The sequence below is a fragment of the Leopardus geoffroyi genome, chromosome E3 (assembly GCF_018350155.1).
Source record: "Leopardus geoffroyi isolate Oge1 chromosome E3, O.geoffroyi_Oge1_pat1.0, whole genome shotgun sequence".
In the NCBI taxonomy this organism is placed as follows: domain Eukaryota; kingdom Metazoa; phylum Chordata; class Mammalia; order Carnivora; family Felidae; genus Leopardus; species Leopardus geoffroyi.
Genome location: NC_059340.1, coordinates 39,905,189 through 39,921,300, shown reverse-complemented (window position 1 = coordinate 39,921,300; position 16,112 = coordinate 39,905,189). Strand labels below are relative to the sequence as shown.

General features: G+C 47.7%; 1 protein-coding gene across 1 annotated transcript in view; it reads left to right on the top strand.

Moving 5' to 3' along the window:
- The window catches only part of LOC123589093 (ATP-binding cassette sub-family A member 17-like), a 76,372-nt gene that overhangs the window by 36,127 nt on the left and 24,133 nt on the right, over window positions 1-16,112 (top strand). The window contains exons 16-17 of the mRNA XM_045460734.1: window positions 2,886-2,984; window positions 14,497-14,659. Coding sequence (XP_045316690.1) covers window positions 2,886-2,984; window positions 14,497-14,659 — 262 coding nt within the window. The remainder of the gene's footprint in view (window positions 1-2,885; window positions 2,985-14,496; window positions 14,660-16,112) is intronic.

Here is a 16,112-nt window from a genome sequence, read left to right as displayed (position 1 = left end):
GCTTCCAGTGGCACGCACATCAGACAGATCCTGCCAGCGCCGACGCCGTGCCAGGGGAGGGGCACATTCCGGGTCCCTCCCACTCTGCCGTCTTCCTGGCATCCCTGTCTCACACGTAGGCCCTCAGTCGTGACCCAGCCTCCCCAAAACACAAGCGGCGGAGTTAAATTAGTGCTTGATTACAAAACGATACCTAGAAAATCCACAAATATTTGGAAATGCAACACCACACTTCTGAACAGTTTATGGGTCAAAGAGGAATTAGTAATGATTCGGGGGGCGCTCGGGTGGCTCAGTTAAGCATGTGACTCTTGATTTTGGCTCAGGTTATGATCCCACGGTTGTGATATCGAGCCGCACATCTGGCACCATGCTCAGCACATGCTCAGCACTTAAGAATCTGCTTAAGATTCTCTCTTTCTCTCTGTTTCTCTGCTCCTCCTCCACTCTCTCTCTCTAAAAAAGGAAGAAAGAGAGAGAAAGAGAGAAAGAGAGAGAGAGAGAGAGAGAGGAAGCTCAGAATACAGAGAAGGAAAGAAATAATAAATACGAGGAGAGCAAATGATGAAATAAGAAGCAAAAGAAAAAATCGAGAAATCTAAAATCGCCAGACATTGTTTATTAAAAATATTAATAAAAGTGACAAGCCTCTGCCAAAGCCATTAAAGAAAAAAAGAAGAAAAGACAAGAACCAGCCACAGGAATGAACAGACCATTCCGCACACCGACTGCACAGTCAGGATGGGACATGGAGAAAAGATCACAGACAAATTGGATTTGGATACAACAGGCTGATTCCTTGAAAAGCACAATCCACCAAAACTAACACCAGGTGGGAAAGACGAGGACGAATCACCGTGCATCTACTGACGAGATCAAATTTGCAATGACAAACGTTCCCGAAAAGAAAATGCCAGGTCCCATCAAACGCCGAGGAAATTAAAAAAAAAAAAAAAAAAAAGAGAGAGAGAGACAGAAAGAGAGAGAAGGGAGCAGCTCCCAACCCGTATAAGGGCATGAGTCTCCAGTAGCAAAACTCTGGCACATGAACACGAACACAAAGTCTTTAGCAAAATTACGAGCCGGCGAACGGACCTACCTGGGGATCCCAGGACGGCTTCGCACCCAGGTCTGGGGCCTCAGCGGGGATTCCCGGAAAGCCTTCCAACTGGGACCGGTGGGCAGCACATAGACACGATCCTCCCAGGCACGGCGGCCCAGGGCTCCGAGAAACCATGGCAGAGCCCGCGGGCTTCCTCTGACCCGACCCCCACCGCTTCCACCCAAACGTCGGTCAGCAGGAGAACCAGCACTCACACTGGGGCATGTTGCTTTTGGGGAACACTCACCCACAGAGACACACGATGAACACTAATATACTAGCAATGGGCGCAAACTACACGGTCAAACCTCAGAAACAAGTTGCGCAGAGGAAACCAGACCCAAAGCAGACGAAGATTCCACTTATGTGAAGACAAAGACCGGGTATGGGGAACCTCTGGTGGTGGAAAGAGAGACACTGGTCATCTGTAGGGAGGAGACGGTACCTTCTGGAGGGGGCAGCAGGAGCACTGTGTAGGGTGACGGAAAGGCCCATCTCCCGGGGCACCCGGGTGGCTCAGTCGGTTGGGGGTCCGACTTCAGCTCAGGTCATGATCTCACAGTTTGTGAGTTTGAGCCCCGCATCGGGCTCTGCACTAGCAGCTTAGAGCCTGGAATCTGCTTCAGGTTCTGGGTCTCCCTCTCTCTCTGCCCCTCCCCCACTCACATTCTGTCTCTCTCTGGAAGATAAACATTAAAAATATCTTTTAAAAAAGTAACATCACCTCTTGACTGACGCGAGAACAAGGCATCTCACTACGTGAAAACTTTGCTCCAATTTTCCAGAAGGGACATACTGACTTTGTTGCAAGACGGTAGCAATCCATGAGCACAATTTCAGTAAACGGACACTGAACACACAGCACAGGCTGGCTGCTCTGCAAGGTGTCCTTACGTTCACTGTGCTCTTTACGACTCGGTGCATGAGGTAGTCTCTACCCTACGGATGCGGAGAGACTCGGGACGTGAAAGAGCTAGCCCAGAGTCACACAGCCAGGCAGCGGCAGAGTCCGCACATAGACCCAGCCACAGTGAGTGCACTGTGCAAGCTCTTAACGCACCTGCCGCCCTTGGGGGCGGACGAGAACGCCGCGCAGCCTCATGAGGGCATCGGGCATGCGAGCGGGGTTTCTTACGGGCACTTTGCTGGCCTGGACGCTGGGCTGTGAGGGAGCAGATAGGAGATTGTGGGTTTCTTAATATCACGCAAAAAGCCACGATCCATTCATGCATGCATCAGGAACGGTTTGAGATCAGCAGGTTGTTAAGAATTAGCTCCTTTCCTCATTTACCATAACAGTAGGAAAACAAAAACAAAAAAGAGCACTCACTGTCTTTGGGGAGAACGGCCTGGGTTTGTGTCCTGTCTCCGCTGTGTGGTCTGGGGGAAGTCACTTAACCTCAGCACTGTCTTCAAAGAGCTGTGGAGACAATTGACGGAGTTCATAGGTGGAAAAGGGCTTGGAACGGCCACTGGCCCTTAGTCAGCACTCCAAAAAGAGTAGGAAAGAGATGCAATGATATTCGCACAACGTGCGAGGTGTGTGTGCGATTTACCCTCACAGAAACATTCTGGAGTAAATGCTGTCACCCTCACCCTCACCGGTTCAAGTTCAGAGTCCTGAAGCTAGAGGGTGACCAAGTTAAAATTTGAACAAGGTCCATCTCGACTCCACAGCCCCCGCTCTTTGCCCTGCAGAAAGCTCAGGGTGACGGTGATGGTGGGGCGGGGGCGGGGGGGTCCCCTCACACCTGTGAGGAATAAAACCTCTCTTCCCTTCTAGGTTTGCATCTCTATTTACCGAGTTGGAACAGAGGCAGGTGGAGCTGGGGATCGCCAGCTTCGGGGCCTCGGTCACCACCATGGAGGAGGTCTTCATTCGGTAAGCAAGGGTGAAACTGTCACGCATCTGCCCGTGGACCGGAGCCCGGCTCCTCCTCGGAGCGCCCTTGCTGGGCAGCCTCCCAGCCTCTGATGAGGACTTCCAGCGAAAGGGGTACGGCTTAACAGAGAAAGCGTTGAACGCAATACCACTTTCTAGGAGTGGCGTATCATGTGGGATGTCGTTGACTGTAATTGACTCAGCTGGTTTATGCGGCTCTGGAGTTGGCCTATTGGTCTGATTTTTTTTTTTTAATGTTTATTTATTGTTGAGGGAGAGAGAGAGAGAGAGAGAGAGAGAGAGCGAGCGCATAAGCTGGGGAGGGGCAGAGAGAGACACACACACACACACACAAAATCCGAAGCAGGCTCCGGGCTCTGAGCTGTCAGCCCAGAGCCAGACACAGGGCTCGAACTCAAGAACTGCGAGATCATAACCTGAGCCAAAGTCGGACGCTTAACCAACTGAGCCACTCAGGTGCCCCTGATTGGTCCAGTTTGACTGTCACGAGGCAGGACACAGGCTTACTTCTAGGAAGGCCATGAAGGGGCACTCTAGGGAAGCCGCCCAGAAGACCAAAGAAGGCCAGAGAGGGGCCATGGGAACAGGTCAGTGTGACTTGATCCAGTCTGGCAATACCTGTCTTTTAACTGGACCGTGTAGGCTATTTGCAAGTATTGTGACTGATACGTTCGATTTTATATCCATCATTGTATTTGATATTTCCCACTAGTCTTCTCCTCCCCTTTTTGGGTTATTTCTCCTGATTCTATATTTTCCTTCCCCACACTAGTTGGAAAGTATACGTTCTTACTGTATTACGGTAGCGGTCAGCCTAGACATTGAGACACACAAGAGTGAATTAATATCTTTACTCTGCTTCTGGAAAACGCCAAGACCTTGGGACGCGCACATATCCCACCATCACCAGCTGGTATATAGCGTATATTTTAATTCTCTCTTTTTTTTCAACACCACAAGACAGTATTATTGGTAGAGAAAGCCAACGGTCATTTAAAGTCATGCGCACGTATACCTGCCTCTGTGTTCTTTCCTCTTCTCGGGTAACTGTCCTGCCCACAGTACAGTCTTCACAGCACCCTTTAGCGCTTTTATGTGGGTGCCAAACACACTTGTGTGGGGTTTCCTGGGGGCCCTGGAAATGATTTCAGTTCTCTACGTTTTGAAGGATATTTTCACCAGATTGAAAGTAATCTTCCATCGATGCTGAAAACACTATTTCGCAGACTCTACTCCTGTGGCTGAATATGAGCTGTGGGTCTAACCCTTGTTCCTTTGAAAGAAATAGGGCCGCTCTGCTTCTGATGTTATGCAACTTAACCACGGTGTATCTCCGTACGGTTTTCCTTTTAACTATCCTGCTTGACATCTGATGGACTTCTGGCCACGGATGGAACGTCTTTCACGACTTCCCACGTGTGAGGCCACCGCCTGCTCCCATGGTGCCTTGCTCCTCACCGTAGGACAGGTGTTTCTTCTCTCACCATGGGACAGGCGAGATCCTCTCATTCTGTGTGCTGGGTGAGTCTGCCCTTCCTTTCCCCCTCTCTGGCCCTCTGGTCTCCCAGAGCCGCGTGCTGGCTCAGACCCTCCGACTTACCACCCAGGTCGCTCTTCCCTCTTCAGCTGTTTTCCATCCTCAGCTGGACACTTCCTCTGGGTTCTCTTAAATAATTACGTTTTTACTGAAGCATGACAAATGTACCAAAAGGTGCGTAAACACCAAGCCTCTGGCTCAGTTTTCTTCCGGAGTTCCTGGACTTCTTGTGTGCTCTGCATAGAGGTCCTCTGTCGGGTACGTTTTCTTCCCAGCCCGTGGCTTGCCTGTTCCTATTTTCGGAGCCCGCCCGTAGGTCAGAGTCATGCTGCTACTCTCTCCTCTAGGAACGTTACCATTTTAGCTTCTGCATTAGATCTGTGACTCCCCCCGGTGTTAACTTTTCTGTGCAGTGTGACAAGAGGCTGAGGTTCATTTTCTTTTTTCAGTTCATTTATTTATTTGCGGGAGGGGGCGAGGGGCAGAGAGAGAAGGAGAGATAGAATCCCAAGCAGGCTGCATGCTGTCAGCACAAAGCCCGACTCAGGGCTCGAACTCAGGAACTGTGAGATCATGACCCGAGGTGAAGTTTGACGCTTAACCAACTGAGCCACCCAGGCGCCCCAAGGTTTATTTTCTTGCACGGGGGTACCCAGTCCTGACGGAACCACTTGGGGAAAAGACTTCCTTCCAGGCTGAATTGTTTGGATGCCTTCACCAAAAATCAATTGACTGCATATGTCCATTTCTATGCCCCCCTCTTCTGCCCCACGCCAGACCCACACGGTCGAGATTACCGCGGCTTTACAAAGGACATCTTGAAGTCAGGTAGTGGATAGTTTCTCCGGTTCTGTTTTTTGAAGATGGTTTTGGCCATTATAGGTCGTTTGGGCTAACATGTAAATTTAAAAATAAACTTGTCAGTTTCTATTTGAAAAAAAAAAAAAAAAAGAACTTGTTGGAAAGCTGGCTCATCGGTTACAGCAGAAACACCACGCTAATGCAAGGTGTGAACGGTACGGAAAAGTCGGCAGCAGGGGAGAGAAGAAGTATATGGGAACTCTGTGCTTTCTGTTCAGTTCTTCTGCAAACCTAAAACCACCTAAAACATAGAGTCTTTCTTTTTTAACCTGCTGGGAATGTAACCGGTACTAGGTTGAACGTACATATCAATTTGGGGACAATGGACATCTGAAACAGGCATCGTGCCAATCCACGGGTACTCGACACAGCCTCCTTTATCTGGGAGGTCGTCTATAATTTTTATCAGCCATCTCTTGCATTTTCCAGAAGCTCTGCCTATCTTTTATTAAACTTATTCCTAAGTATTTCAATTTTTTTTTCAAAGGGATGGAAATGGATCTCTCAATTTCATTTCCAATCACTTGCTGCAGATCTAGAAATCATTTTTTAAGTTATTGATATCTAGAAATATTGCTTAACTCAGTAGTTCAAACAATTTTGGGTTGACTTCCTTAGTATTTTGGATATGACCATCATGTCATTTAAAGACAGTTTTACTTCGTATTTTCCAGGCTTCATGCCTTTTGCTTGCTTATCTCACTGCGAGGGGCCTCAGCATAACACTGAGTCCAAGCAGAGAGGGGGGACGTCCTCGACTGGTTAGGCAGAAGCGCTTCCTTGTAAGATAGTTTTTATATAGTTTATTTTCAGCCATACATATATTCAACTAGGGATCTGAGATATAAATTTCCCTTTGAGCTTCACGTGCCTGCGTCACACAGTTGTTTGATACGTAATCGTTTCTTCCCCATCCAGTTAGAAATATGTTTAATTTTCTATTGTGGTTTCCACTCTGACCTGTGGTTTATTTAGAACTGTGTTTCTTAATTTCCAAACTCGTGGAGAGTTTTGTTTTTTTTACTGTTCCTATTCAGGGGCACCCGGGGGCTAAGTCGGTTAAGCGTCTGACTCTTGATTTCAACTCAGGTCATGATCTCACAGTTCATGGGTTCGAGCCCCGCATCAGGCCCTGTGCTGACAGCTCAGAGCCTGGAGCCTGCTTGGGATTCTCTCCCCCCCACCCGCAGCTCTCTGTCCTCCATTCTGCTCATGCGTGTGCGCTCACTCCCTCTCTCAAAAATAAATAAACTTAGAAAATGTTTTCTTGCTTTATTTTGCCTTGTCTTGTTAACATATGTGATTTCTAACCCAGTTTCACTGTGGCCCGAGTACATACTCTGTGTAGCCTCCTTCTTTCAAAATGCTTGAGTCTGGGGCTCACCTCACCTTCCATTTTTGTAAAATTTCCTATGTTCTTGAAAGAACGCGCATTCTGCAGTGGCTGGGTGCAGTCTTTTGTGTATGGCGACTAGGTCCGATTGTTAATCGTGGTGTACAAATCTCCTGTGTCTTTTTAAAAAAATGATTATCTGCCTGTTCTCTGGGTTCCTAGAGGTAACACGCTGATTTTAACTTTGTCCAGTTTTGCTTTGTTTTTAAGCGACTGCATCAGGTGCCTACACATTTAGAATTGTTAACATATTTTGCTGGTAAGCCCAACAACTGAACATCCATCTAGTTGTATATACTAGCTTTGTTTTGGTTCAAAGTCGTGAGTAGGTTCTTGTCCCCCCATTTGCATTCGGTCTTCCCGTGGCCGCATTTTAAGTGCACTTCTTGTCAACAGCGAATCGCTGAAATTTCAGAAAACAACTCCTTCATCCATCTTTATCTTTTAACTGGAACCTCGGGGCCTTGACAACTGATGAAAATCCCAGTTCACTGGGTTGCAAATCTGCCATATTACTTGCTGTTTTCTGTTTGCCTACCGGGTCCACATTCACTTTCTATTTCCTTTCCAACTTTGGGGTGCACTTAATATTTTTTAAATGTTTATTTTATTTTGAGAGAGACAGAGCAGCATGCGTGTGAGCAGGTCAGAGGCAGAGAGAGGGTGAGACACGGGGCTGGATCCCACGAACTGTGAGATCATGACCCTAACCGAAATCAAGTCAAGACGCTTAACGGAGTGAGCCAAGCAGGAGCCCCTAATCCATATATATATATATATGGATTTTAGTTTATATTTTAGTTTGTATTTTAGTTTGTATTTTCTCCTCCATTAATTTCAAATTTGTAAATTATGTTCTCCTTCTCTTAGTGGTTATCCTAAGATTACCACGTACACTCATAACCTATTACAGTTTACCATAAACGCGTAGGCTCACCGCGTTCCAGACGACATAGGCCCACTGCTCCTTCAACTACCCTGACTCTACCTCCAGAGTTATGTACCATTTGGTTTGTGTATTTCAATCCTGTACATATTTTAAAACCCATCATATGTCATGATGTTTTGGGCCATCGGTATTCACTTGAATTTACCATATATTTACCCTCTGTGTCATTCTCTATTCCTTCATTCACCTTTAAGCTCCCACCTAGGATGGTCTCTCTGCCTGAACAATACCTTCTCCCTCCAGTGGCGATTTTCTGGTGACAAAAATCTCAGGGTCGTTGCTTGCTCGAAAATAGACACGTGGCCTGCATTTTTGAAGGGCATTTGACCCATAGATAGAATTTTAGGTTGGCAGGGCTCTTTCCAACGCTTCTACAATGCAATGTCTTCCTTTTCAACAGATTTCAACAGATTCAACAGATACGATTTACAGACTGTCACATTACTCAATGATTCATATAGTAAATTCGATGACTTCCAATAAATTTACATAAGTGTGACCATATCGCTCCATAAAGATCTTTTGTGTTCCCTTGCAAACATGCCCGTTCCCATTTCTAGCCCACGGCCACTGCCTATGTGTCCCATTCCATTGTCTTCTGACTTCCATTATGTCTATTGAGATGTCAGCTGCCAGTATTATTATTCTTTGAGCACAATCTGTCCTTTACCCCTGGCTGCTTAAAAAGAAATTTTTTAATGTTTATTTTTGAGAGAGAGACAGACAGAGACAGAGCATGAGCAGGGGAGGGGCAGAGAGAGGGAGACACAGAATCCGAAGCAGGCTCCAGGCTCTGAGCTGTCAGCACAGAGTCCAAAGTGAGGCTCGAACCCATGAACCGTGAGATCACGACCTGAGCTAAAGTCAGAGGCTCAACCGACTAAGCCACCCAGGCGCCCCGATGATTTTATTTAAAAAACTTTTTTTTAAACATTTATTCATTTTTGAGAGACAGAGAGAGACAGAGCATGAGCGGGGGAGGGGCAAAGAGACAGGGAGACACAGAATCCGAAGCAGGCTCCAGGCTCTGAGCTGTCAGCACAGAGCCTGACGCAGGGCTCGAACTCACAGACCGCGAGATCATGACCTGAGCCAAAGCTGGACGCTTCACCGACTGAACCACCCAGGCGCCCTACTCCTGGCTGCTTTTAGTAGTGATTTTCGCCTTAGGTTTCCAGCATTTTTACAATGACGTGGCCTTACGTGTCTGTCCTTGTGCTCACCGGCTTAGGATCTATACCACTTTTTACCCTGGGGTCTGCTGGTATTGCCAGTTTTGGAAAATTCTCCACTGACATCTCTCCAACACGTTCCTTCTCATCTACCCTCTCGTTCCTCTCCTCCTGGGACTACTAATTACACATGATTTTTACCTCTCCCCTGTCTCACATCTGTTATACCCCCCACTGTTGGGGGCCTGTGTTTATTTATTATCTATTGCTAAATAACAAATTTCCCTAAAGTGTAGCAGCCCTGAAATAGCCAACATTCATTACCTTACGGTTTTCTGTGGTTCAGGAGTCCAGGAGCAGGTGGACAGTCAGTTCTGGCTCAGGGCCTGTTGGGTGGGAGTCGAGCTGTGAGCCAGGCCCGTGGCCTCTGGAGGCTGAGCAGGTGAAGAGACCACTTCCAAGATCACTGCTAGGGTTGTTGGCCGGCCTCGGTTCCCCAGCACCTATTGGTCTCAGGGTGTCACCGTGTGGACCTCTTCCCGAGTTGCCGAGTGACCTCGTGATACGGCAACCGGATTCCCCCATGGCGAGTGATCAGAGAAAGAGAAAGGGAAGCCGTGACCAAGAAGGAAGACTTAGTCCCCTTCTGCCCTCGTCTTGGAAGTGATGTTTTATCACATTGCTGTACTCCACTCGTTGGAAGTGAGCCTCTAGGTCCAGCTCACAATGAAGGGGAGGCGATTAGCACAGGCAACAAAAGCAAAATTAAACAAGTGGGACTACATCAAACTAAAAAGTTTCTACACAGTGTATACACACACACACACACACACACACACACACACACACACGAGAATATTATTCACCCATTAAGAAAAAGGAAAATCCTGCTATCTGAAGCAACATAAATGGGCCTTGAGGGCATTATGCACAGTGAAATAAGCCAGACAGAGAAAGACAAATCCCGCATGATGTCACTCATGTGTGGAATCCTGAAAGAAACCAAACTCACGGAGACAGAAGAGATCCGTGGTGGCCGGGGGCAGCGGGTGGGGGTGGGTGAGGGAACTGGGCAAGGGGAGGCAAAGGCACAAACTTCCAGTTACAAGAGAAGTAAGGAGAGTATGGTGACTATGGTTAACAACACTGTATTTATTGTATATCCGACAGTTAGCAAGAGAGTAGATCTTAAAAGTTCTCACCACAAGCAAAAATACCCTAAGTCTGTAAGGTAGACGCTAACTGAGCTTAATTATGTGACGGTTTCACGTATATACATATATCGGGCCATTACGTTGTGCACCTTAAACTTACACAAGGTTAAATGTCAATTATATTTCAATAAAACCGGGAGGAGACTGAGGGAGGTCATGACAGAGCATGAGCATTTGGGGTTTGGAGGGCCAGTCAGAGGCCGCCCGGCACAGTGCAGAAGCTCTCGGACCAGCTCTTAGTCTGTACTTAATCTGTCTGAAGACACCGTGGTGTGGTGGCCGCCGACGTCCCGCTGTAGAAAACTCCCCTCCCTTCCTTCCTGGAATTCGGTCTCGATAAATGACAGTCTTATTTCTTAAACATCCCCTCCAGCAAAAAATCCGACCAGCAGAAACTGAATGAGGAAAAATTCAGCATACAACCTTGACACAACGTTTCACGGGGCCAAAGAAAATATCGTGGCGAAGTGCTGTGTGGCTCCTGTCTTTCCCCACACACCTTCCTCGGGTACCAGCTGAAGCCCTGAAGAGAGGCCACGCAAATCCTGATAATGCTCACTGACATCCCCCAATCTGTAGGGAAGCTAACGAAAGGACAAGTAGAAAGCCTAGAAAAGTCCAGGAGAAATGGTCTGGTTGAGAGCAGAGGCGGGGTCTCGGCACAGGCGGGGCCTGCCGGCCGTGCCATCGCCGTAAATAGGGCTGACCCATAAAGGCAGCAGGGTTTTGCGGAACTGACGAGTGAGTAACGAGGCTGGCTCACGAGAGACACTGTACCTCTGTCTCTCCGTCTTGGGCCGCTCAGGCTGGGAGAAGCCAGCCGCCGTCTTGGGAGGACGCTCACACGGCCTCAGGGAGAAGTCCACGTGGCCCAGAACCGAGGCTTTTGCCCACAGCCAACAAAGAATCGAGGCCCCTGCCAGAGGTGTGCTGGAGCTGGCTCAGCTCAGCTCGGCTCACGAGAGCCGAATATTAAAGGATCAAGAATTTTGTGAACCAGCTAAACACGGCTCTTATTAAAAATTCAATTGCATAAGCTGGTAAATAAATCACAATAAAAAAACTGTAGTACAATTCTGACATCAATTCCAAAGTGTGGGGCAGGGTTTAACATTTATTTATTTTTGAGACAGAGAGAAAGAGAGAGAATGAGCAAGGGAGGGGCAGAGAGAAAGAGAGAGAGAGAGAGAAGGAGACACAGAATCTGAAGCAGGCTCCAGGCTCTGAGCTGTCGCTATAGAGCCCGATGCGGGGCTCGAACCCACAACACGGAGATCATGACCTGAGCTGAAGTCGGAAGCTTAACCGACTGAGCCCCCCAGGCGCCCCAGTTTTGTTTTATTTTTTTTCACACCACCAAGCAGTTAACTTCACCCTGACGCTCTCTCTCTGGAGAACAGCATCAGAACCCACAGCTTAAGGGCTCAGTCCTGCAAAAACGCCCCCACTCCCTGACTCTAGACCCCAGTCACAACTTCATGTGGTCACCTGTGCTTCTGACCCACCGGCCATAAACTGGACGTTCCCACAACCGCTTCTTCAATTAACTCACTAGAATGCCTCACGGAGCTCACAAAAACACCGACATCTACCGGTTCATTACACAGAACATGATACAGGAGCCAGATGAACACAAACACAGGGCAACGGTGCGAAGCGTCCGTGCTCTCTGATGGCACTGATCTCCCGGCACCTTCCGGGACACCAACCCGGAAGCGTTTTGGGTTCTCTGCCCATTTGGGTTTTTGTGGAGGCTTCATTACACAGGTATAATTGATTGATGAAATCATTGGCCGCTGGCACTTGAACTCAATTTCCAGCCCCTGTCCCTTCCCAGGAGGCTGGGAGGGGGGCCTGAAAGTTCCAACCCTCGAATCCCATGGATGGTTCTCTCGGCAACCAGTCCCCATCCTCAGGTCCTTTCCAAAGTCACCTCGCTCACACAACACAACACAACACAACACGCCTTACCTGAGGTCACCACTTAGGAACGTATAAATGTTTTGGGAGCTCAGTGCTAGGAACAGAAGACTGAACATAAATTTCCTGTTATGAGATTATAAAACTATAAGTTATAAATCAAAACATTGTAAATGGCAATACACAAGATGTCACGGTTTGGCTACATTGTACTATTATCAGTGCTCTTAAGGTTATTTACGTCTACTTAAATCCACATGATGGACGTGCTGTGTCGATAATTTGAAATCAACCATCATGCGTGAACTTACGTCATGGAACCGGGTAAACAGGAAACACTAGGGTTTAATTTAACATTTTGTGGATTGTCTAGATTAAGAAAGTGGTGGCGAAAATGTTAATAATGCAAACTAAGTTGAAAAGTGTCTCCTATCCCGAGGCACTTCATTAAGAACACAAAAACTTAGGGAAATATTCTTCCAGCATTAGAACAGTAGTATTCAAGTCAGGAACAGTGTGGCTTGCCTGGGGGATGCACGAGTGAAGTTCTGACACACACCACTGCTATTCACCTTTATCCTCATCATTAATGTGAATTAAAACCAACATTCTTGTCAGAACTCCACTGGTAGAGGGGCACCTGGGTGGCTCAGTCGGTAAGGTGACTGACTTTGGCTCAGGTCATGATCTCACATTTCGTGAGTTCGAGCCCTGTGTCACAGCCCGGAGCCCTTCGGATTCTGTGTCTCCCTCTCTCTCTCTGCCCCTCCTCTGCTCATGCTCTGTGGCTGTCTCTCAAGAATAAACGTTAAAAAATAATAATAAAAAAAAAAAACAACTCCACTGGAAGAGCCAGCTGTTAAGCCAGCCACATGAGGGCACCGTCTTGGGAGTGGGGCCTTCCGCCCCAGTCCAGCCTTCAGACCACTGCAGCCCAGGCCCAGAGCTCGACTGCAGCCTCCTGAGAGCCCCGGAGACAGCACCACCCTGCCGAGCCACTTCCGAACGCCTGGCCCACAGAACTGTGTGACACAGCAAACGTTTACGGTTGTTTTAAGCTGCTAAATTTGGGGAGAATCTGGGCCACACCGCCATTTACAGGACTCTATTGCAGGGAAAATGAGCTACAATTTACTGCACTGTTTCATTGTGACGCACTCCCAGGAGTAGAATAACCGACCTGAAGATTATGAGTAAAAATATATTTCTCGGCTTCCAAACGGTTTGCTGCCCGCAAGGAATACCTCTTTTGGCCTAGGGCGGGGTTCGGCAAACTTCTTCCTGAAAAGCCAGAGTACACGTTTTAGGCTACTGTAGGTTTAGTGGCATAATCAAGGATATTATGTAAGTAATTAGATAACCATCTAGCATGTAACCATTTAAAAACGTAAAATCCTTTCTGAGCTCAGAGCCAAACAAAAATAAGACCTCAGGCTACAGTGCTACGTGTCATACTTGGGTTTATGAATCTTGCTCATAAAGTAGATATTAAGGGACATTTCATTTTTGTTTTAATTTGCATACGGCATCTTTATAGGAAAATAATGAAATCTATTCATGCTAACGTTGCCTCAGTTCTTTGGAAAAGCCATTGGTCAGTTAATTCAATATTTACTCGGGACCTATTTAAGGACTTTCTGCGGGCTCCTGGGGGGCTCAGTTGGTTAAGCATCCGACTACGGCTGTGGTCATGATCTCACCGTTCATGAGTTCAAGCCCCATGTTGGGTTCTGGGCTGACAGCTCAGAGCCTGGAGCCTGCTTCAGATTCTGTGTCTCCCTCTCTCTCTCTCTGCCCCTCCCCGGCTTGCACTCTGTCTCTCTCTCTCTCAAAAATAAATAAATATTTAAAAAAAAAAAAAACTTTCTAGTCAAAATACGCTTGGTAGCAGTATATCATCTGGGTGCAGCTCCTTTTTCCTCAATATTCTTTAATTAATTAATTAATTAATTAATTTTTTTAGAGAGTGAGCGCGCACTAGCAGGGGAGGGACAGAGGAAGGAGGGAGGAAGGGGGACAGAGAGAGAGAGAGAGAGAGAGAGAATCCCAAGCAGGCTACACACTGTCAGCTCAGAGCCTTGATGCGGGGCTCAAACCCACGAAACTGCGAGATCATGACCTGAGCCAAAATGAAGAGTCAGACGTTCAACCAACTGAGCCACCCAGGTGCCCCAAGAGAGAGAGTATCTTAAGCAGGCCCCACACACGCTCAGCATGGAGCCTGATGCAGGGCTCGATCCCACAACCCTGGGATCATGAGCTGAGCTGAAATCAAGAGCTGGGAGGCTCAAGCAATTGAGCACCCAGGCGCCCCTGCCCTCGTTATTCTTGTCCTAACTTCTTTCTTTTCTTTCAAATTTTACATGACGTTGTCTCTTTAAATCCAAACAAAATGAAGCGAGATGTGATTTTGCAAATTTGCGTTTCTGTTTCCATTTGGTTTAGGGTGAACAAGCTGACAGATTCCAGCACAGAAATCCAAACCCTCAAGATTCCCTCCATTCAGTCTCACCACCTGATCGGCAGGGTTCCTGTCAACAGAATCAAACGCATTCACTCACGGATCTTCTCCATACCGTCCGGCCTGCCAATCCATCACAACACTGGGGTGAGCAAATATTTCACATGCATGCCAGGGGGCAGATTTGGGGTTAACTCTTAGAATCATCCTGTTCTTTGGTCGAGAGGCACAGGTCACCCACCCTTTGCCAGGGGCTTGAGGAGAAATGTGTAGATCTTAGGCACAAAAGAGGCCCGGCCAGGTTCCCGCAAGGCCATGCTCTCAGCTCTAGTTCAGAGACAATGCACTATTGTTTCCTGGCCACGATTAACTCAGTGGAAGAAAGTACCAGAAAAGGACACAGTAAAAGGTCTTGGCCCTTCCTCTTACCAAAAAGAAGAAAGAATAAAAGCACTGAATCTACCAGCCAAAAAAAGCATATTTAATCTTCCCGTTTTCATATTTCACTGTGAAACAGATCACATATCACACCTGGAGTTTAAGACATATCTATTTTAGTGTTTTATTTTATTATTTTTGAGGGAGGGAGAGGTGGAGGGAAGGGCAGAGGGGGGGTGTGAGGGCAGAGGATCCGAAGCAGGCTCTGTGCTGAGATCAGAGAGCCCGACACGGGGCTCAAACTCACCAACTATGAGATCATGACCTGAGCTAAAGTCAGATACTTAACCAACCGAGTCACCCAGGCGCCCCACGATTTTTTTAAAACATCCTTATGAAGTATATGGATAACCTGTAACGTTCTTCTGTTATCGAAAAAAAAAAAAGGATATTGATACGCGCCTTACAAAATGGTCTCGATTTTGCCACCTACAAGGTATGACTGTAAAATAGTGAGACTGGTTTTCATGGGTTAGGGAAGAGATTGACTGCACTGTTCCCCAATCTTGAATCATGTATAAAAGGGGCCTCTGAGTTGGAAAGGGTCTCAGGGCCACGTAGGCCAGCCGCCTGCCCTGTCCAGGAGGCTCCTCTCCAGCCCCCAGCAAGAGGTTAATCTGGGCTCCGCTGGGCCAAGCTTTGCTTCTGGAAACTTCCCAGGAGGTAATTCTCAGGGCACAACCTCGAACAAGTTGAGAGCAGCATCTTTTGGCGAACGCTTTGGATGGACGTGGCCTTCGTGTCCAAGGCGGGAAATTTCATAGATGCTTGGTAGGGTCTCAAGGATTTGTCGGTATTTGGGGCCAGAAACTTAAGAATGCCTGACTCAAACCTGACCACCAAGCCTCTCCCCACAAAGGCTCGGGGTGGATGAGTCACGCACAACGAACACCGGCCCTGAGGCTCGAGGGCCCCGTCTGCCCCAGCTCCCGCAGCACCAGCGAGAAGCCAAGCGGGAGCTCATGGCGCTGACCTCCGGGGCCTCCCACCCCAGGCCCAACTTTACGTCTTCGACCTCAGTGCACATGACCACACCCTTTACACTGACTGCCCGTGCCACAAGGGCCACGCTGTGCACGGGTCCTGTGTATTTACCTGCGGGATACGTTACTAAAAGTGGAATTTCTAGCCTAAAGACTACATGCGTATTAAATTAGATTGT